The sequence below is a fragment of the Saimiri boliviensis genome, chromosome 5, assembly GCF_048565385.1.
Source record: "Saimiri boliviensis isolate mSaiBol1 chromosome 5, mSaiBol1.pri, whole genome shotgun sequence".
NCBI lineage: Eukaryota > Metazoa > Chordata > Mammalia > Primates > Cebidae > Saimiri > Saimiri boliviensis.
Window position 1 is genome coordinate 73473887 of NC_133453.1, and position 24081 is coordinate 73497967.

Consider the following 24081-nt stretch of genomic DNA (forward strand, 5'->3'; position numbering starts at 1 on the left):
TTTAGAATAATGATAAATACTATAGTAGAATACAATCACAATTTTAAAATTATACATACATATAAAAAGAATGGAAGAAATATTAGCACCAATTATTTTTGGAGTGTAAGATGATTTTTCTGTTTTTCATTCACATCTTTATTTCCCAATTTTTTTACAAGAATTTTTTAATGTTTATAATAAAAACATTTTTGTAAAGGGGTAGTACTAGATTATACTGCGTACTACCTAGAGAATTCCCAGAAATTTCTTTCAGGCTAATAGTCATTGACCTTACCATTTTCTTACAGTATCACTTTTTAATAATTTATTTATTTTTCAGATAACTCAATCTCTATTAAACCATAGAGTGCCTGATTCTATTGATAATATTGAGTTAATTGCCTTATATACAAATTGTCTACCTTATTACATGGTTTATGTGAGTTTTATGTTTCGAAATTACCTTGTAAAACTTTAACATGTAATATTTAATATTTCTTTATTTTATTTATTTTATTTATTTTATTTATTTTTATTGCATTTTAGGTTTTGGGGTACATGTGAAGAACATGCAAGATTGTTGCATAGGTACACACATGGCAGTGTGGTTTGCTGTTTACTGTAAGCAAATTAATGACATATACTTGTTTAATTCCAAAACACAATAGAGCTTTATTTCAACCTGAGACAAGAAACAAATATATACTTTGTAAGCATTCTGGTCATTGTATAAAGAAAACAATCATTTCATGTTTAAAGGACATAATTATATGTACCATGTAGTTACACTGATAGGCAAAATATGTCCTGTCCTAGGGTTTCCCGGGATTTGGAAATGACTCATTTCTGTATTAACCTCTTGACCCACCCAGGCAATTGCAGCGGCAGCAGCTGAATATACAAGTATTGGGAGAAGCAGAATTATGGGCCTCTCAGAGAGTTCTTCTGAAACATCCAAACTGAGCTCTAAAAGTGCTAAAGAAAGAAGAAACAGAAGAAAGAAAAAGAACCAAAAGAAGCTCTCCAGTGGAGAAGAAAAGGGAGATGTTGAGAAATTGTCCAAATCAGAATCAGAGGAGAGCATCAGAAGAAAAAGTTTCCACCTTGGTGTCGAAGGGCATAGGCGAGCACAGGAAAAGAGATTATCTACCCCCAATCAGGTACCACCCAAACTGCTAAATGTGTATCACCAGAGGCAGAATGATAGAGAAAAATGTCTTTGGAGGTAAGAGACCTCAGAGGCTAGTGGATAGTGAGTGGCTCCATTGTTATGATTTTAGGTAAAAACCTAGTATCGCTGAGCATTTATGGAAAGATTACTCAGGTTTCCATTTAGGTTTGATCATTTCTAAAAGATCTTACAGTTTCAGAACTGTCAATATCTTTTCTAATAACTCATTTTCAAAAACAAAATACTCCCGAAAAACGTTGTAGAAATAAAGATACAAGTCACACTATAGAATAACTTTTATATTTGTATTTAGTCTGTGATTTGTAATGCTTCATTGGTTAAAAACTAATCTAAGAGTAGTTTCTCTTCTTTCTTAACCACTATAGGTAATGGTATCATCTGAGTATCACTCACCCATTTGGAAATTTGGAGAAGGCTTTGATATCCTCCACCCTCAACCACAGGAACTACTAATATGTGGTGCCATAGTCTGTTAATTCTGCTTACGTGGAACTTCTCTTTCTCTTTCTTTCTTTTTTCACTGAAAGCTTCATCTCTCAGGTCTTCCTGCCTATAGTTCTCCACAAGCCTCCAAGATGAACCATTGTCTCTATTTTCCTTAGCACTCCCCCATTTTCCATCACACAACCCCAAAAATCACTTTTCTAAAATAAAAATCTAGTTAAGAATCTGCAAGATTCTGCCTGATATACACAGTAATAAAAGATAGAGTCCCTGCCTTCAAAATTTCACTACCTAGATGATGATACAGAACTTGAACAGATGTATCAAGAAAAAGAAATATGAGAGGAGCAGTCCAAGCTGGTTTTAAGGAAAATACCTTGTCATAATTTTCCATTGTTCACAATACTTGCCACTTTGTTCTTTCCATAGTAAGCACTAACATCTATTGAACTAGATCTTTCCAAAGAATTTGCATTCAATTTGGTTTATGGAAAAAGTTTATCCTGGACATGAGTCATATAAGCATGAATTTTTCCTCCTCTTTGGTATTGGGCAACTTCTTTTTAAATATTTAATGACTTTATATACTTACTGGTATTAAAAGGTCTTTTTAAATACACTTTAACTGAGCTCTCAGTATGTAAGGTGGATTTGCAATGCAAAGAACCATACAGCATGGTCTTTGACTATAAGTAAATTTCCATTTTTTGTGATGCTTAGGGATTGAAATATAAAAAGCTGAATGACAGGTAGCAATATAATCTCTTTTTCTTTAAGTGATATTTTCTATACAGCAAAATGAATGGCATTGAAAGAATGGAGCAATAACTCTAGACCAGGATATTCGAGAGCTGTACAGCAACAAATAATTTACTTGGTCCTCAAAGGATGAGTTCCACAAATTGTTTCATCCTTTAAGTGGAAGAAGGTTTCTTCTCATTGAATTGCTTTGTTTTTAAGTTTGTTTCTTTTAAGCTAGTACAGAGACACCTGCCCTCAGGCCAGCATGTTCAGTGGTATTTACATGAAGTGTGCTTCTATTAGTACGTGCTTCAACAAATATGTCATTTTGAAATTTTCCTGTAGTCACCACTCAGCATTCGTGGCTCCTTGTTTTCTGCAAGGCGAAGCAGCAGAACAAGCCTTTTCAGTTTCAAGGGCCGAGGAAGAGATGTAGGATCTGAGACTGAATTTGCCGATGACGAGCACAGCATTTTCGGAGACAATGAGAGCAGAAGGGGCTCACTGTTCGTACCCCACAGACCCCCTGAGAGACGCAGCAGTAACATCAGTCAAGCCAGTAGGTCCTCCCCAGTGCTGCCGGTGAATGGGAAGATGCACAGTGCCGTGGACTGCAATGGTGTGGTCTCCCTGGTGGACGGACGCTCAGCCCTCATGCTCCCCAATGGACAGCTTCTTCCAGAGGTGATAATAGATAAGGCAACTTCTGATGACAGCGTAAGGACATTTTACCATAGTTCAGGCATGGCTGGGCCCTTGTTCTTGCATCAGTTGGTCTCTCTGTTGGAGGACCTTCTCTCTGGTCTTGTGAATGGCTCTGCATTTTGCAATACTTTTTCCTTAGAAACACACCTTTGAGTCATTAGCTTAATCCTCATTCTATGTGCTGTAGGCATGTAACTCAAAGATAGATAAAATCCCATTTTTGTAAAAAGGTACTTGTCTATTGATTTTATAATTGAAGATTATAAATAATCTCATTAGAGAACCATTTATGAAAGATATGTATATAGATAGATACCAGTACAGAAAATGTGAAGATAATGCTAATATTAGTTAATAATAGATCCCATTTCTATGAAGAAATTTAGATTACTTGCCACCTACTGCTGTCTTTTTCAGGTCACAACTTAATATGTACCTATTTCAAGGAATCTTATATGAGTTGTTAATAACAGAAAACACATATTTAGTATTTACAACAACCCCATGAGATGATATATTATTTATTTATTTAAAATTTTTTTTTTGAGACAGAGTTTCTCTTTTGTTGCCCAGGCTGGAGTGCAACAGTGCAATCTCAGCTCACTGTAACCTCCGCCTCCCGGGTTCAAGTAACTCTCCTGCCCCAGCCTTCTGAGTAGCTAGGATTACAGCATGTGCCACCATGCCCAGCTCATTTTTTGTATTTTTGATAGAGATGGGGTTTCTCCATGTTGGTCAGGCTGGCCTCGAACTCCTGATGTCAAGTGATCCACCTGCCTTGGCCTTCCAAAGTTCTGGGATTACAGGCATGAGCCATGGTGCCTGGCCGAGATGATGTATTATTATATCTGTTTTACAAATGGGAAAATTGAGGCATGGGAAAATAAAGCAATTTGCCCCAATTTATTCAGCTAATAAATGGTAGCTCTGAAATGGAAACAGATGGCTTGCTGTTTCAGAGCTGTGCTCTTAACCACCCACTTTGCTATCTCTCCAATGTACAGTAGCCTTCTTATCTTGAAAACATTTAGAATGGCTGTGCCTTAGGTCCTTTATGTAAGTGAAACATAACTGTTTTCATTTTTAAAAAGTATTTCATCTGGAGTCCATGAATCAAAACAAAATAACTGAAATACATACATTGATACAAACAAACAAACATAAAAGCAAAACAACCATTTTACAGCAGTTCCAAAGGTTTAGGTCATTGAGTGTTTAGAGAAAGGTGTCTGATTAGGCTTGAAAGTGAGATCTTACTTGTTCCTAGAGTTTCCAGGATATGTCTTTAGCTCACTCACTGTGATATGCTGCATTACTAATATCAGCAAGGGCTTTGACTAACCCAATAAGCTTCAAACACATGCTACATGCTCATATATTTATATTTGCAGACAGTGTAGTATTTTAAGTGAGAATAAAGTTTCATTAAATCCATGGCCACACACCATATTTCAATATGGATAAATGCATGTGCTTTTAGGTAACATATGACCTCTATGTGTGCATGACACAGCTTAAGCCCTTCTGTCAAGGTGTTTTTCCTTATTGAATGAGCATGTTAAATTTTTGTGGAATCAAACTTTGGTTGCATTTTGTTTTTCAGTGTTGTGGGTAATGTGTTAAATATTATGTAATTTATATCAGATTTGGAGATTATTTAATGAAGTTTCTTTATTGAAAAGTTTTTTGTTAACTATAGAAAAATCAGTATCACAATAAATCCTCAAGTGCAAACTACAAAATTAGAGGATATGTATAAGATACAATAGAAATACAATAAACATAAAATTGTGGCACAATATATGGTTTATATGAAAACATGGCATGACAAATGATGTAATCTCTATAACTGAAACATGTCTACATGGAAAATAATTTGTTTAATCAGTAAAATTCTTGTTTGACAGACTATAGCAAAAAAAAATGTTTTCAAGGCATCCTGTAAAAAGTCAGATTTTTGACTTTTTACAGAGATCTCTCAAATGGGTGTGTCTGTTCACATACACATATATGCATAATACAACCATGCACATATTTATGTCTGTATGTCTGTGCTTTGATACACATACCTATATGACTATACCTATACAACTATACAACTTTACAAATATAGAAATATATTTTAAATAAATAAATATATATATATTAAAAACATATATATATATTTAAAATATATACCACATACCAAACACAAGCAGGCAAACACAATAGATATGGAGTTGTATAGTTGTGTATATATATGTGTGTGTAAGTGTGTTTATTTCTAACCCACACTGAACCAATATAGTGTTTTAAATTTGAATTCGTTTTCAAGTTTTAAAAATAAGGTATTTTCTCACAAAAGTAAATATACTTGTTATGCCTGAGCTCATATTTTTGCATGGCAACAATATCTAGAGCTGAAGAGAGGTCACCTCTTTCAGATGTAGCTTGCATTCTCCATTTAACTAATAATTATCTTTAAATTGAGTCATTTATCATCATATACTTGGCTCAGTTCATTAGTCTTCCTTGGCAGTAAGAAACAACCATTATAGTAGCCTCATTAATGTTGTTCCCTCAACAAAAAGTAATTCCAGAAATTTAGCAGAGAATACTGAGATTCTTCCCCTTTAGATACACAACACTACAGCACTTTAACTGTTTTCACGTAGGACTCTCACATGGTAAAACTATCTGAATAAGTTGGACACCCAGAAAGATGGAGAGGTGATGATAGTGATATAACAAAAGAGCAGCGAGCTCTGATTTTTACTTCCTAAATATTAAGTCCTTTAATTTTCATAAAAAGAATATGAAGCAAGTACTGTGACTATCCCCATTTTACCAATTATGAAACTGAGACAGTTAAGTAACTCTCCTAGATATATAGCCAGTAAATAGCAGAGCCATACTTTGAATCCAGCAATCTAGTCTCTACTTTTAATTACTCATGATGGCTATATAAGAAAGATTTTATCCTATACCTACAATTTATTAGGATAATTGACTTCTTTTTTAGGGTACAACCAATCAAATACACAAAAAAAGGCGTTGTAGTTCTTATCTCCTTTCAGAGGATATGCTGAATGATCCCAACCTCAGACAGAGAGCAATGAGCAGAGCAAGCATATTAACAAACACTGTAGAAGGTATGTAATAATCTTCTTTTCACCATATAGATTTTTAAATAAAATTAACATAAATCAGGTCAACCTTAATTAGGCACATGAAGTTCTTAGGAACAATTCAGAGACTATAAAATGGTTTTAAGCAATGGTAAATATAACCAATGGATACTGATATAATTGTTTTTATGTATTTTATAAAGTTATAAAGTTATTTGCTATTAAAAACAGGCATTGGTAACATGGCAAAATGACTTTGCAAAAACGAAAAAAAAAAAAACCACAAAACACAGAACAGGTGTTGGGTGATTTGACCTTTGAAAGATAAGTGATTTAGTGGTAATTGATACAGAAAACAAGGTTAACACAGAGCTATGTGATTCTGTCACTATATAATCTTACAAATTACCTATTGGCTCAAAATTTGTCTTTTCTAATAAGTAAAGATAGTCAAAGGGTGACAACTTTACAAACCATGCTGACTCCTACTCTCTCCCCTGACAATATGCCCCAGCCCTACCTAGTCCCTGGTCTAACATCTCACCCCCAACATTCCCAACATGGGAGAAGACAAAGTGTCTACCCATCCCTTAAATGAATGGTAAGAAGTACATGGGCTACTGGTGTGAAATGTCTGTTTCATGGGTCCTCCAGAAATTATTTCTAGTCGCTTGGTTCAAGGATTGTTTTCATATGTGAACTAGTACAGTAGGAGTTTTTTCTGGATAGAGTAGTCTTGTCTTATTGTTGTCATGGGACTACAAACAGAGGCAAAAATATGTATATTGGTGGAAAATTATATTTCTCTGTTAAGGAGACATTGGTTCTCCTTTTTACTATCCCGTTAGGTGCATTTTTCTGTGAAAGACGCCCACATATCTGGTTGCAGTAATTCATTTCACTTTCTTCCCCTCACTCATGCTTAGGCAATGAACATGTCATACTAGACTTATGTAAGAGGCTACGCGTTCATTGAAACAATACTGTTTTTCAAAATCTAAACCACAAACCTTGTTTCAGTATTAGAGTGCCTGGCTGATTTGTATCTGGTTAGGATTAAAATATACAAATAGCTAACTCCATGTCCTCTGCTTTGTTTTGTTTTGTTTTTCTCTCCCAGAGCTTGAAGAATCCAGACAAAAATGTCCACCTTGGTGGTACAGATTTGCACACAAATTTTTGATCTGGAATTGCTCTCCACATTGGATAAAATTTAAAAAGTGTGTCTATTTTATTGTAATGGATCCTTTTGTAGATCTTGCGATTACCATTTGCATAGTTTTAAACACATTATTTATGGCTATGGAACACCACCCAATGACTGAGGAATTCAAAAATGTACTTACTATAGGAAACTTGGTAAGTCTCTTATTGTGTGTTATGTACTCATAGTTTCTCTCTTTAGTTGTCATCATTGTCATTTTATATTTTTTATGTAAGATGAGTCTGCAGTATCATAATTATGCATATTCAGAACTTATGAATGTATCTATAGAGTCAAGTTTTTGGTTATATCTTTAATTGTGCAATAGTGTTAAGGTCTGTAAGTAACAATACATTTCTTTCTTGCTTGCTTGCTTTTTTTTTTTTTTTTTTTTTTTTTTTTTTGAGACACAGTCTCACTCTGTCACTAGGCGCCAGGCTGGAGTACAGTGGCACAATCTCGGCTCACTGCAGCCTCCGCCTCCCAGGTTCAAGCAATTCTCCTGCCTCAGCCTCCCGAATAGCTGAAACTACAGGCACATGCCACCACGCCCAGCTAATTTTTTTTTTTTTTTTTTTTTTTTTGTATTTTTAGTAGAGACAGGGTTTCATCATGTTATCCAGGATGGTCTCGATCTCTTGACCTCATGATCCGCCTGCCTCGGCCTCCCAAAGTGCTGGGATTACAGGCTTGAGCCACTGCACCCGGCCAACAATACTATTTCTATAACGAGTTACCATCTTGGGCATTGATAATGATTTTTTCTTCCAGCATATTTCTTGGGAGCAACACTTAACATTTTTGGTTCTTTCTTACACCTTCATAATTACATTGCTGCTTTTTTTGTAAGTACGTATCTCACATATTTTCAGCAAATGTATGGATGCATTGTTTTGAACATAATAATGTGAAGTGTTTGGGTAGTTGGAGTCCAAAAGACATGGGTTTGAATGCCGTTTCTGCATTATATGAGTGATATGGCCTTGGACAAATATTTTAAACTCCATACTATTTAATTGTATCATTTATAAAATAATATTTCATTATAAAATAATAATCATTACTTATAATATAACTATATTTCATTTATCATATTGTTGGAAAGATTAAATACTAGCTACTTATTAGCCTGGCATATAGTAAGTACACAATAAATTAAAGCTATCATCATCAACATCATTATCATCACAACTTCAATAACTCAATGAAACAAGCCTTAAAAACAACAATTTTGAGAAACCAAATTGGTTGAACTGGACATAGAAGACTCAAAGATAGGTGAAAAGGTGATCAACAGGCTTCTAGAAGATAGAAGATCCAATTAGGAAAATTGAGGCCAGAGCAATCTCTGAAATGTGCCATGCTAGTCATACTAACTCATGGTAAACAAAGCCAGTTTTGATTATAGATGTGAGGCAGGCACCTGCTCTTTCTAAGGGCCAGAGAATCCCAGTTTATGGGTTCTTCATAAATCATGAATAACTCTGGGTATCTTTGTCAATGCCTATATAAGATAATTTTACTTTTGCTGTGGTCCCAAACCAACTGATCGTTGACAACTCGAAGTTCTTTTCTTGGTCTATCTTCCCTTCTAAATTGTCTACGAATATTCCAAGTTAGAATGTTTTCCCCCATGTACCCTCTGAGTTAGCATTCTTCCTCCCTTCAACTCATCTTTGGAGAAAGGCAGGAATATTTAGTTTCTAATTGTTGGTGGAGGTCTGGATCATGCAAACAAGTACCTTCTCACTGAGATGACGGCATCCCTGTGAACTCAGAAAGGATTTACTCGTTCACAGCTATTACCACAACCTCAATCCAGCTGCTCCCTGCCAATCATCTTGATCCTGTATTATTTGAAAATTGTCTCCTGCCATTATAGACATAAACATTTCCCTTAGAAACTTCTTTGGTCAGATTCCTTGAGTCAAAGTGCACCCAAAGGATCCATAAACAAGTCTTTTACTGTTGCTTTTTTAAGTGAGTCCTTTGATACCAGCATCATGAATTAATGATATTTTGCAATGCACTTTTGTGTCAAAGCTTTAGAAGTCTTACTTTAGCTGCCACAATGTCAATTAAATTCTTTTTTCTCTTCTGCTGATAAATCTTTAAAGAGTGAGTCAACATGTTCTTTATTACTCTAACAGTCGTCAGATCAGAAAAAAAAGACTGGCTCAAAATTTCAGTATCAAATTATGTTTTCTTTCTATCTTCCTCCAGCACAACTTTTTGACCCACATAAATTATTTGAAAATAGTGACTATGTCAATAATAAAAGGTTTTACTTTTCTGAAATCTTAATATTCTCTTCTAAAATGCTGTCTAAAAATGATGAGCACTGACAGGAGAGTTAGAGTTTTTCAACCTTTTGATGCTTGTATGAGAGCCATGGGAAGAGCGATACCTAGTTTACAGGATTAAGTAAGATAAGAATATCCATTTATAAAGTATTTAGGAAATTGTCTAGAACACAATAAATGGCAAGCAAACTGATTATTATCATTGTATTGATTCCCTACTTGCTAATATGAACAGAAAAACATTATATTTCTCACTTAGGTCTTTACTGGAATCTTTGCAGCTGAAATGGTATTAAAACTGATTGCCATGGATCCATATGAGTATTTCCAAGTAGGCTGGAATATTTTTGACAGCCTTATTGTGACTTTAAGTTTAGTGGAGCTCTTTCTAGCAGATGTGGAAGGATTATCCGTTCTACGATCATTCAGACTGGTAAACTAACTAATGTTACCATTATGTTCTATAATAAAGGAGTGTTTCTTTGGTTTGCATTATTATTTAAAACTTTTAGGAATTTGACTCAAAAGGTAAGATTAATCTTGATATTTGTATCTAGTTTAAAAAATCTATTCATTGATAAATGCACTTGAATAACTAAAACCACATGAATATTTTAATTTTTGAAGACATGCTCAATTCTAATTTGAAGTACATGCTAATATAATAGAAACATTTTTATTATACTAATAGTGTGATAATTTATTTCACATTAAGAAGCATATGGCTTACAGAGTTTCAACTATTATATGCTCGTAACTTTATGGATTTTTAAATTAAAGATCAAATTGTTATTCCCCAAAACAATTGTTGTCTGATCATAATACAAAAACAAATAAAGACTTCTTAAAGCACATTTTTCTAATATGCTGGATTTTATCTAAATGTGTAAAAGTATTAGAAAACAGAATTAAGGATACATCATCAATGCTAAAAGAAATAATATCTCAAACTATGATAAGAGACTTCTATAGCAATCCTGAACTAAATATATATACTTTCTTCATAATATGTGTTGTAATTGTATTGTGGCAAGTAGAACAAAATAACAGCATACTGAAAATAGATGAAAATGCAAAATAAAAATAATTGATTTTAGCCAAATAATAATGACAATAATATAGGACTTAAAGACTGATTTAAACTTTGACCAAAAATCATGATTGGAAACATTGAAAAATTTTCACAATGATTAATATGAAATTTTATGTTTGCTTTTAGCTTCGAGTCTTCAAGTTGGCAAAATCCTGGCCAACATTGAACATGCTGATTAAGATCATTGGTAACTCCGTAGGGGCTCTGGGAAACCTCACCTTGGTGTTGGCCATCATCGTCTTCATTTTTGCTGTGGTCGGCATGCAGCTCTTTGGTAAGAGCTACAAAGAATGTGTCTGCAAGATCAATGATGACTGTACGCTCCCACGGTGGCACATGAATGACTTCTTCCACTCCTTCCTGATTGTTTTCCGCGTGCTCTGTGGAGAGTGGATAGAGACCATGTGGGATTGTATGGAGGTCGCTGGTCAAGCCATGTGCCTTATTGTTTACATGATGGTCATGGTCATTGGAAACCTGGTGGTATGTAACCAGATATTCAAATATTTTAAATTATCTGTGTAAATTATTTTGTGACGATGTGATCTATTTTTATAATTTTGTAATTAATTATATCTAAAAACATCAATTACAACAGAATAGTGATACTTTTAATACAAGAAAGAACAGGAAAGAGAACAAAATGTTGTATTAGTTTCCCTAGCCAAATAAGCCATATTTATATTTTTCAAAATCACTGCTTATTCATTTTCATGCAAAGCTTTCTACCTTTTTCTCTAGTTTTGATAGAGATGACACATGCTCTCTTGAAGCTATACTAGTAAATAATGTATGACTAAGTTAACAGTAACAAAAATGAAGTGAATAGTGGACTAAGGCAAATGAAAGGACCGGTTCCACCATCGTATAGCCATGTATAAGACCAGCATCTATAACAAGAATCGACACCTATACCCCACAGGCCAAAGCCAGTCTAATGCCTGTTTTTGTGTGGCCCTGGGAGCTAAGAATGATTTTTACATTTTTAAGTGGTTAAAATAATCAAAAAAAGAATAAATGACACGTGCACATTATATGAAATTCAAATTTTAGCATTCATAAATTTGATTCAAATGTGTCCATGTTCATTCATTTTCGTATCTTCTATGGCTGCTTTTATATTACGATGGCAGAGATGAATAGCTGCCATAGAAATCCCATGTCCAATAAAGTCTAAAATATTTATTATTTGGCCCTTTATGAAAAAAGTTTGCCAACCACTGGCCTATAGTATTGCATGCACATAGCAATCTGCCTATTTTTCCAATTAGTGTTTTTTTGGCTTGTACTTCTTTTTGTTTGTTCTTCCTTATACTGATTAGTAAAAACTTTCAAGCTTACAAGCAGGAGAAAATTGGGATCAGATGCTCTTCTATGAGTCACTCATCTCAATTCTCAAATCTGCCATGTTGACCTGTCTCAGTTGGTCAGCTTGACATCAAATTTCTCATCAGGTATTCAGAAAGTGGGGTCCAGTAACAGCTATATGGTAAGTGCCTTCACTTCCTACTGGGTTGAAAAAAAATACTAAAGTTTTGTTTTCCTTGCAACCAGTATAAAAAAAGGGATTCAGGTGGGGTGCGGTGCCTCACACCTGTAATCCCAGCACTGTGGGAGGCCAAGGTGAGCAAATCAAGAGGTCAGGAGATCGAGACCCTTTTTGCCAACATGGCAAAACTCTGTCTCTACTAAAAATACAAAAAAAAAAAAAAAATGCCAGGTGTGGTGGTGGACACCTGTAGCCCCAGCTACTTGGGAGGCTGAGGCAGGATAATTGCTAGAACCTGGGTGGCAGAGGTTGTAGTGAGCTGAGATCACACCACTGCACTCCAGGCTGGTGACAGAATGAGATTCCATCTCAAAAAAAAAAAAAAGGATTCAGAAGTCAGGACAGAAACTTAAATTCATCCAATCACACACTAAATGATACTGTGCCAGTCATATGCAAAGGGATTTATGCAGCACAAATTATATATTCTTACTGCACAAAAATATACATCATGGATTACCATTCTATAATTCTTGATCACCCTCAGGTTATAGTAATAAATATGTTTCTCAGTTTCCTTCTAATGTGGAATGAAATGAAAATTCCTTCCAATATGGAATGAAATACATATCCTCTGTTTCTTCTTCTAAGTTTTGTATTTATAATCTCCTATAGCAGGATTTGCTTCTGTAATTCCTTTTTTTTTTGAGATGGAGTCTCACTCTGTCCCCGAGGCTGGAGTGCAGTGGGGTGATCTTGGCTCACTGCAACCTCTACCTCCCTCCTGGTAACTGGGATTTCGGCATGTGCCACTGTGCTGGCTATTTTTTGTATTTTTAGTAGAGACAGAGTTTTGCCATGTTGGCCAGGCTGGTCTCAAACTCCTTATCTCAGGTGATCTAGCCACCTTGGCCTCTGAAAGTGCTGGGATTACAGGCATGAGCCACTGCACCCAGCTGTATATTTCTTCTTACAAAATTTTTGGTATAAAACAGTAAAATTGTGAAAGGTGTAAGTTGTGAGAACATGCCACACCAAAGCCAATGATTACAAATACTTTAAATGTTTATTACTTATTCAGGCATATTCAAAAGGAAAGGCATTCCCTTGGCTCTCACCACATTATCCACTCAATATTTGTTAGGATCTTCTCTGTGGAAAGAAAGGTATTTAGGTATTATTTAGATAGTAAGGCATTGTTTAGGTCTTATTTAGGGTGGAAGACAAAAACCAATTACCCATCATCTAATCCTTGTTTTTAAGATGCTTATTAGGACACAGAAAAGTAGTACACAAAGTTATCAGACAAGAAAGAAGTAATGAGTGCTACCAATGAGGTTAAAATAAAATGCTTTTGACACTTGAAAAAGAGTTCTAGATTGAGATTTGAGGAAAGTTTTTGAAGTTAATCTTTGAATAACAGGTAATATAATATTTGAGTATGGACACTGGTGTAAGAGTTATGTTTTCCTTTGAAAGACAATATAGATTTATGGTAAATAACAGAGGGGATATATTGGTGAGTGTTTCATTTGCATAGAATTAGTGTTAACTGACTCATTGTTATTCTTTAATTATCAATTCTTGGCAATGAAAGAACACAGAAAAAATTATAAAGTTGATAACTAACTCTTGACTAATGAAGGAACTTTCAATATCATATAACTGAAATTTAAGGAAAAATTATATTCCTGTTATAGTCTTCTACATTAGCGTTATATGCTAAGTTGGCTTCTCTTTTTTTAATATATTTCTCTAATTTATTCTTTTAGTCATTTTATTGCCAGTTAATTGAAATGGTTAAGAGCCATAAGTTTTAGAAAAATGTTTAGAAAAATAGGTTTTGGTTAGTTCTAGTCTGTATCAGGAAACACATGAAGACCATTAATCAAAAGGAGACTTTGAATCAAGTGTACACTTTATTAATAGTTCTTCTCTCACTTAATGTGATAATACATAGATGATACAAAATGGACTTTATTTTGATTTGTGATACCCACTAGGTTATAGAAATTTTAGTGACTTGTTATGATTTTTGAAGGAAAGAAATTTGTCACAGCAGCTGTTCTCAACAAAGTGAGAACTGCGTGAGCCACTGCATGCTATTAAAATAGTTTTAACACTTGAACGGATTAAGGAAACTAAAGCAGCAAAATAGACCCTCAGGTCCTCACCAATATTCCTATTAAAACACAAATATACACAAACATGTATTTCATAGTGAAATATACTTTTTCATTGGCAACTATTGAACCATTTCAGGGATTTTTAGCAATTATCAAAATTTTCTCTATGATTCCCAGACCTCCCATATCCAGAATTTTCTCCTAAATCAGACTTACTGAGATACAAAAATTTAACCTCCTCTTTTTACTTATGTCTCAGAAAAATTGTTTTAAGTTGACCAAAATCAGGGGTGAGTACCTTCTCCTCAATTAGGTCTTATTTTGATTTTTAAAACATGAGGCAGATGATTTGGGACATGAAAAGCCTTACATCAAATGCCAATTCAATTACCTCTTTGTTTCCTGAGTAAAACAATGTTTAAATGTAATTTTCATGTTTCCAGCCCTGTACTTTAGTGAGAGGAAAAAAAAAAGGTTTAACTCACAAACAAGACTTTGCTTCAAGAAAACAAAAACTGTCCTGACCTTTTTTGTAATCTCTTCTAGGACCAACATAATTGGCAATGAAGTCAGCCAATCATAATGTCATTATCACATATCAATCAGGTTCAAGGGGAAGGTCCTTTTCTGTGCCTTAAAAGTCATATTAAGTAGTACTCTAGCATACTTCTTGGACAGAATATTTTATTACAGGAAATTTGTAAGTATTATGTGTTCCATTTGTTGCAACAAGTGACCTTTATCTTCTGGTAAAGTGAACACACATCTTCAGCACGACAGAACATAGTCACAATTGTCTTGTTCTACCCATTTCTCTCAGGTAATAAATTGTAACAACAGATGAATGCTAGGAGAGCTTTTGGGGTACATAAAAGGGAACTTGATTAAGGGACTACTACTACAGAAATAAACTTAGAAATAATGTAATTTAATGGTAAGGGATCATTCTCTCTGCTCCCCATGGTAATTCTTCCTCGGTATGGCTGGCCCTCTGCTGCTGGGTCCGCGGGGGCTAGTTTAGGGAGACAGTGATGAGGAATCCACCTTCTCCTCTGTCTCTCTCATGTGCTCTTATCTGTGTATGAAAAGGCAGAAATCTTTGCTACTGGTTTGTATTATGGCCTATATTTGGAAAAGTATGCTTATTTTTTTTATTTCTTGTCTCCCTATTTCTCTACTCCCTCTTCCCACCCTGATATAGGTTCTAAACCTATTTCTGGCTTTATTATTGAGCTCATTTAGTTCAGACAATCTTACAGCAATTGAAGACGACCCCGATGCAAACAACCTCCAGATTGCAGTATCCAGAATTAAAAAGGGAATAAATTATGTGAAACAAACCTTACGTGAATTTCTTCTAAAAGCATTTTCCAAAAAGCCCAAGATTTCCAGGGAGATAAGACAAGCAGAAGATCTGAATGCAAAGAAGGAAAACTATATTTCTAACCATACACTCGCTGAAATGAGCAAAGGTCACAAATTCCTCAAGGAAAAAGACAAAATCGGTCATTTTGGAAGCAGCATGGACAAATACTTGATGGAAGAAAGTGACGGTCAATCATTTATTCATAACCCCAGCCTCACAGTGACAGTACCAATTGCACCTGGGGAATCTGATTTGGAAAATATGAATACTGAGGAACTTAGCAGTGATTCAGATAGTGAATACAGCAAAGGGGTAAGAATGCTTCATACACATTGTTTTTCATATTAACAGTTAGTATGAAATTAATGGAAATTTTAGATTTCTGTTGTCGTAAGTTCTTCTTAACATTGCATATAATGATGGATTGTTTTTTTGTGCTGACATTACACAACAGCTTCCTGAAGCTTCATCTGGTAAAGTTCTCTTACTAGTTCTTAATAATTAATTCTATCTTACTTAGCTGTATGTGAAAGTACCAAGTATCTTTGAGCCTTCCCATCCTTCATCTCATGTGTCCTTTCAGTTGAAATTACATACAGTCTCCCTCCACAGTGTCTGTTTGAATCCACCTCTCCTCATCACCTTTCCTTTGTACTCACTACTTCTTGCCTAAACTATTTCAAGCAGAGTCTCAATTGATATCTCTGCTTCCATTTTGCATTTACTCTAGTTAATTTATTTGATTAATTTCAATCAGTCCTAATCATGTCACTCCCGTCACTCCCATGATGAATCCATAATCCCCAAAGTCTGTTTCTCTTTCTCTCTCTCTCTCTCTCTCTCTCTCTTCTTTTCTTCTTTCTTTTTAAAAAAAATGGAGACAGGTCTTACTCTGTTGCCCAGGCTGAGAGCAGTGGTGCTATCATAGCTTACTGCAACCTTGAACTCCTGGGCTCAAGTGATCCTCCTGCCTCCGCCTCCTTAGTATGTGGGACTATATAGGCCCATGCCACATCACCCAGCTATTTTTTTTTTTAAACAGTTCGTAGAGACAAACTATGTCTCCCAGGCTGGTTTTCAAATTACTAGACTCAGGCAGTTCCTCCACCAGGCTATGCCTGGCCATCTCCAGAGTCTCTTGAATTATGTACTATGCAGAAAGTCTTCACACTATGGCCCTAATCAGCTTTGACCAGCTGTACCTCCTAGGGCTCACCTGTAGATTTTTACCTGTACCAAACCAATTTCCTTTTAGACCATAAACATTCTCCATCTGCATGACTTTGCTTGGGATTTCCTTCTCCAGTCAAAATTCTTCAAGTCATCACCCTCTCATTTATCATTTATGAAATTATTAATACTTAAATCATAGTTGGGTAAGGGTTAAATAAATTAATACTTAAGTTATTAATACCTAAATCATAGTTGGGTAAGGGTTAAACACATTAATACATGTAAAACGTTTAGAACCATACTCAAAGTTCTCAAAATGTTACTCATTTCATCCTTTCTAGTTTCTCCCCAAATAGATGTAGACTTTTCTCATTTTGAACCCCAAACAATTTTATGCCTCTTCCTGGATTTATTAATCTTAAATTTCAATTTTTTGAGAAATTATGGTATGCTTCAAATGATACTGTAAATTCATTGAGAACAGGAACTCTTTAAGAGCTTTTTTTGTACCCTTCTCTCCCACCCTTACCTGTATATTTCTAGGGAGTTAGTGTATGTATCAAGCTGTATTTTTATTGTGAAATATAACAGCCATGAGTATTATCACAAATTATTTTTATGGCATTGCTTGAAAGTCTTAGGATATCATTTAAAAATATTCTGTTCTTTCTCTAGCTTATGTTAGAAAGTATTTGACAGGTACTTACCAAATAGCTTCTATCTGCTTAACTTATTAAGACTCCACCTTCCATGAATTCATAGTGGACTTGGAAAAAATATTATATGGAATAATTATGGCCCATACGTATCTGACATATATATGCAAAATGTTCAGGAGGCTGAGGTATGAGAACCACCTGAGCCCTGGAGGTTGCAGTGAGCAGAGATCACACCACTGCACTCCAGCTTGGGCTACAAAGTGAGACTCTGTCTCAAAAACAATAAATACATAAAATTAAATTAAAACAAAATGAAATAAAATGCTCTATGTTTAATTGAGTGAATAAACAATTAAAATAAATAAATTATGATATATATTTCTATGTAGCCCAAGACATTTTTTCCAAGATGGCAAAGGAAGGAATAAAATACAGTCATTCCTCCATATCTATGGGGGAGTGTTTCCAAGGCTCCCCAAAGAGACTAAATTCTGCAGATGATCAAGTCCTTTATATAAAACGGCACAGTGTTTACTATATAACCTACACACATTCTCTCATATGTACACTTTAAATTATCTTCAGATTACTTATAACGTAAATGTAAATCACTAACACTATGTAAATATTTGTTTTACTATATTTTTTATTTGTACTACTTTTATTGTTGTATTTTTATATTTAATTTTTCCATTTATTTTCCATCTGTAGTTGGTTGACAACAGATGTGGGACCCAGGGATACAGAGGGTCAGCTGTATTTTATTTGTATATTTTAAAATCTTTTACATGGAAGAATTAACACTCCCAAAATTTTAAAAGTATGTTCATTTCAGCTTAAAGTTGGAAAATCAGATTCCGCATAAACCTTTCAAGGAGGTTTAGTATCATATGGAAAGGGAAACTAACTCAATCACCCATTATTTTCTGCTAAAGAAGATTAAAATTATAAACTTCAATCACCGGGCAGACAGTTGCTCTCAGAATAAAACTGGAACTCTAGGTGTTAAAGCACTTCAGGAGCTAGTCAAAGTCAACCAAAGACTTCTGAAATTATTCCTTAACACTTACAAGGAATTATTTCTTACCTGTTCATTTTACTTTTGTTTAAAGCCAATAACTGGCCTTTCATGGATCTCCTTAGCTGCTGACAAAATTCTAATTCTTAGTATGTCGAGTGGTAGCATTTTTAAGGAAACCATATAGGACTTTCCATTTAGCCCTTCATTTTTTAAATGAAAAAGCGATTCACTAAAAGGAAGTTATTTTATTCGCAGTTATAAAGCTAGAGTTATATAGTCATGTAGTTATAAAGGCAGAGCCGTATCAAGAATCCCCGTCTTGTGACTTAAAGCTCAATGGAATTTCCACTGTTCTTCTTCTCTTTGTCCATTTGAAAGACAAAACAAACATTCCTATTGGACTTAATTTTCACTTTGTGTCCCCTGGGGTATAAAGCCATGCAGCTATAGAATTTGTATATCTGTGGCATGCAGGTGAAGGTTGTGTTGTCATAATGGTCAGCTATCTTTTATAGTTAGTGATTTTATTTGTATTTTATAACTGAAATAGATTATATTAATAATCCATAAAATTACTCTGCCACTGATTCCATGAGCCCTTCCTAAAGAGTATGAAATTGAGTACCATATAAAGTGAGTTGTCTGAAGACCATTTATGTTAATTTTCTAATATTCTTTATTTTCATTATTTTTTTTCTCATTACATAATAGTCACGTCTACATGATAAAAGAGTATACATTTTTATTCTATTATAATTCTATGGTATGCACAATACAGGCGTTTGTGGCTACCTTAGAGGTTGCAGTAAAAGATACACAAACTAGTATTTTTAAGTCATTTAGTATAGTGTTTGAATTAGCAAGTCATTAAAAAGAAGTTTTTATTGTCATTGATTTCAGCATCATCATTTTTACCTAAGAAGTCAGGTTCTTAGTGCTACTGATTAATCACTCTATTGATCGCTAGCCTTGCTGTGCAGAAGCTAAAAAGCTTCTTCAACAGAGTGAAGAGACAACCTACAGAATGGGAAAATATATTTTTAAACTATGCATCTGATAATGGGTTAATATCTAAAACATACAAGGAACTCAACAAAAACAACAACAACAACAACAAAGAATGATAATTCAAAAATGGACAAAAGACCTGAATAGGAATTTCTCAAAAGAAGACATAGAATTGCCAACAGATATATACAAATATGCTAATATCACTAATCATCAGGGAAATGCAAATCAAACCTGTAATGAGGTATCTCCTCACTCTACTTAGAATGGCTACTATCAAAAATCAAAAGATAAGTGTTACAAGGATGTGGAGAAAAGGGAACCCTTACACACTGATTGTGAGAATGTAAATTAGTACCTCCATTATGGAAGGCAATACGGGAGTTCCTCAAAAAATTAAAAATAGAACTTTCATATGATCCAGCAGTACAAATACTAGGTAAATATCAAGATGAAATGAAATCAGTAAGTTAAAGAGATACAGTAAATGTAGAATACTGTACTCCTATGTTTATGCTGCACTCTTCACAATAGCCAACTTATCATATTAACCTAAATGATCATCAACAGATAAATGCATAAAGAAAATGTAGTACATATGCAAAATGGAATGCAATTCAGCCATAAGAAATAATGAAATGCGGTTATTTGTGGCAACATGAATGAACCTGGAGTATGTTATGTTAAGTGAAATCATCCAGGCACAGAAAGTCAACTCTCTTACTCATATGTGGAATCTAGAATTTTCACAGAAGTAGATAGTAGAATAGTGGTTATCTGAAGATGGGGAGGCTTGGAGGAGTGAGGTATGGGGAAAGACTAGTCAATAGGTACAAAGCTACATTGAGATAGGAAGAATAAGTTCTGGTGTTCTATTGAATGTTTAGATGACTAGAATTAACCATAATGTGTTGTATATTTTCAAAGTGGCTAGAAGTTTGTAAATGGTCTCCTCACAAATAAATGATAAATGATTAAAGCTATGGATCTGCTAATTATCCCATTTGATCATTATATAATGTTTAACATGTACCCCATAAATATGTACAATTATGTGTCAAAAAATAAGTTGTAAAATAAGTGATGCTAACTTAATCCCTAGCTTACTTAGGTTCAGGTTTCTGAGATATTATTTCCTTTATTCTGGGGCTATGGATATATTTCCCCTTTTGCTTGTTTAAGAACCTGCATTTTAAGTAAGGGGAAAAATAATCACTGACCTTTGATATCTCTCTCTCTTCTTTCACCACCCAAAACCCTCTCTTTTATGGCCTAGCATCCTGGCTTCTAAATATAGTTTATGGAGAGTTTTCAATGCTCTTCTAGTGTAAGTTTTCAGGTAAGCAGATTTCCTTACCCTGAAAGACAGTTAAAAATACACTCCAGAATCAAATCAAAATATTTTACAGTAAAACATCTTACCTGAAAATAAACAAAGAGATGAGTTCAAACAATTTAGTCAAATATCTTAAGCAATCCTGAGGAAACAAATGGAAATAGAACAATAGCACTTCTCTGAAGATACAGTGTCAGAATCAAGAAAGACATGCTGTCATCTCAAAGGTACCTATGAGAATAATACTCTTTTCACCGTTTCTAAAAATGCAGGCACTAAATTGATGGCTCGTCTCAAAGTCAGCCTTCTCTTGAAGTGCAACGAAGCCCTCCAAGCACACTCCAAACACTAATAACACACAACACAGATTTTTACTATTAGCAGTGAAGTACTTCCTCATTATAAACCTTAAAGAAAGCATGTAATGCACCCATTCATCAATAAATATTTATCACAACCTACTATGCTTTAAGCACTGTGCTAAGAATTCCTATAGGGGAAAAATCATGTTCTCACACAGCTGCAATAATTTCATATCTGGATTAACTTGCAAGTTAAAATATAAGGGCTCAGGTTCTAGATACATAAGATTGTGAGCTGATCTAAGGACGTATTAGTTTCCTAGGGCTGTTGTAACAAATTAGCACAAACTTGGTGGCCATATTTATTCTTTTGACAGTTCTGGAGGCTAGAAGTTTGATATAAGGGTCTGAGCAGGGCCATGCTTTCTCTAGAGGCTCTACTGAGGATACTCCCTTGCTGCTTTCTAGCTTTGGTGATTGCTGGTAATCCTTGCAACTTGAAGCTGCATCATACCAATCTCTGGCCCCATACCCACATAGTGTTCTCCCTTTGTGTCTCTGTCTTTTCTTCTTATCAGGATGCTAGTTATACTGAATTTGGACTCACACTAATGACATCATCTTAATTGTATCTGCAAAGACTGTATTTCCAAATAAGGTCACATTCAAACATACCAGGGTTAGAACTTCAACATATCTTATAGAGGAATACAATTCAACCCATACCAAGGGATTTTGACTTATAAGACTGTATGTGTATTGATGCAATTAAGAGTACACTGGTGGAGGAGGAAATTGAGATAGCAGAGATGCAGAGTTTAATTTGGTGGCCTCATAATTTTGAGCTACCTGCAGTATAGGCAGTGAACCTGACCAGGAGGTATATGGAAACATAAATCTTAAGGAAAGAAGAAAAATCAGAGTTGCAGATAGGTCGGAATTTTGTATGTCAACTTACATTAATCACAGGATTATGTAGGGAGTCAGTTCCCTGGGAAACCAATAATGAGTGAGAAATCTTTTGTTTGTCTAAGATTTACTGAGAAGTGTTTTCAGGAACCATACCTAACATCTGTAAAAAGTGAGGGATGCAAAATAATTGGGCAGAGAGGTAAGTTTGCAACAGAGATCTCAGCTGATCCTGTTGGCATCTCTGGTGCTGGGATGACCCTTTGGAGTAGTCTAAACACAAAGCAAGAGAGGTCAGGCTTTTTTTCTCCACACCATTCATTGGATGCAGGCTTTCCCTCTATCCTTGCTGGGTGAGGGGTATAACCTTAGGTGAAGCACCTCCCTTGTGCCAAGACAATGCCAAAGAGAAACTCAGATGTGAGTCTTCAGCAGCCAACACTCTTGGCATTTGGAGGAATGAGAGGCTCTCTGGAAAGCAGGATATGGACAGTGCCTTACAGTGTCTACCACATGACAGAAACACAGACAGCAACTGAGAACAATGGATCAAATACATTTAAGAGGTGGATGCAAAAGAAGAAAGCACATGTGCGTTGCACGCACGCACACATACACACACATACACACACAGATAAAATGTATACAGTAGTTCCTTTAAGCATATTATATATAATTTTCCTCTTTGTGACCACCTTAAGAAGTAAATGTAATTCATCTAATTTGCAGATGACTGGGATTCTAAAAGACTAAGATTCAGTTAGTCATGGATGTTGTCTGGGGGTCTTTTAAAATTTAAACCCCAAGCTTTAATCATTATACTACATGCCATAGAAAGGCAAGAGAATGAGTAGCACTATAATTATTTTCTGCTTTATTTTTTTATTTTTATTTTTTGCTGACTTCCACCCGTTCACCTATATCTGGCATTTCTCCCCACGCTATCTCTTCCCAACTCCTCACCCCGTACTCTTCCTCCTCTATTTTCCCCCAACAGACCCCAGTGTGTAGTGCTCCCCTCCCTGTGTCCATGTGTCCTCATTGTTCAACACCTGCCTATGAGTGAGAGCATGTGGCATTTGATTTTCTGTTCTTGTGTCAGTTTGCTGAGAATGATGGTTTCCAGGTTCATCCATGTCCCTACAAAGACACTAACTCATCGTTTTTGATGGCTGCATAATATTCCATGGTGTATATGCACCACATTTTCCCTCTCCAGTCTATCATCGATGGAAATTTGGGTTGGTTCCTGGTCTTTGCTATTGTAAACTGTGCTGCAATGAACATTCATGTGCATAGGTCCTTATAGTAGAATGATTTATAATCCTTTGGATATATACCCAGTAATGGGATTGCTGGGTCAAATGGAATTTCTATTTCTAGATCCTTGAGGAATTGCCACACTGTATTCCACAATGGTTGAACTAATTTACACTCCCACCAATAGTGTAAAAGTGTTCCTATTTCTCCACATCCTCTCCAGCATCTGTTGTCTCCAGATTTTTTAATGATCACCATTCTAACTGGCATGAGATGGTATCTCAATGTAATTTTGATTTGCATTTCTTTAATGAGTGGTGATGATGAGCATTTTTTCATATGTTTGTTGGACTAATGTATGTCTTCTTTTGTAAAGTGTCTGTTCATATCCTTTGCCCACTTTTGAATGGGCTTGGTTGTTTTTTTCTTGTAAATCTGCTTTAGTTCTTTGTAAATTCTGGATATCAGCCCTTTGTCAGATGGGTAGATTGCAACAATTTTCCCCTATTCTGTTGGCTGCCGATTCACTCTAATGACTGTTTCTTTTGCTGTGCAGAAGCTATGGAGTTTGATTAGGTCCCATTTGTCTATTTCGGCTTTTGTTGCCAATGCTTTTGGAGTTTTGGTCAAGAAGTCCTTGCCTATGCCTATGTCCTAAATG

General features: G+C 35.1%; 1 protein-coding gene and 1 long non-coding RNA gene across 2 annotated transcripts in view; one reads left to right on the forward strand and one right to left on the reverse strand.

Moving 5' to 3' along the window:
• Positions 1 to 24081, forward strand: part of SCN9A (sodium voltage-gated channel alpha subunit 9) — a 174764-nt gene that overhangs the window by 90460 nt on the left and 60223 nt on the right. Inside the window, exons 11-17 of the mRNA XM_010352437.2 lie at positions 855 to 1142; positions 2705 to 3076; positions 6066 to 6195; positions 7292 to 7530; positions 9938 to 10111; positions 10898 to 11254; positions 15588 to 16064. Of these exons, the coding sequence (XP_010350739.1) occupies positions 855 to 1142; positions 2705 to 3076; positions 6066 to 6195; positions 7292 to 7530; positions 9938 to 10111; positions 10898 to 11254; positions 15588 to 16064 (2037 nt within the window). The remainder of the gene's footprint in view (positions 1 to 854; positions 1143 to 2704; positions 3077 to 6065; positions 6196 to 7291; positions 7531 to 9937; positions 10112 to 10897; positions 11255 to 15587; positions 16065 to 24081) is intronic.
• The window catches only part of LOC141584596 (uncharacterized), a 133361-nt gene continuing 120343 nt past the window's right edge, over positions 11064 to 24081 (reverse strand). Inside the window, exon 4 of the long non-coding RNA XR_012517733.1 lies at positions 11064 to 11151. This is a non-coding gene — a long non-coding RNA (uncharacterized LOC141584596). The remainder of the gene's footprint in view (positions 11152 to 24081) is intronic.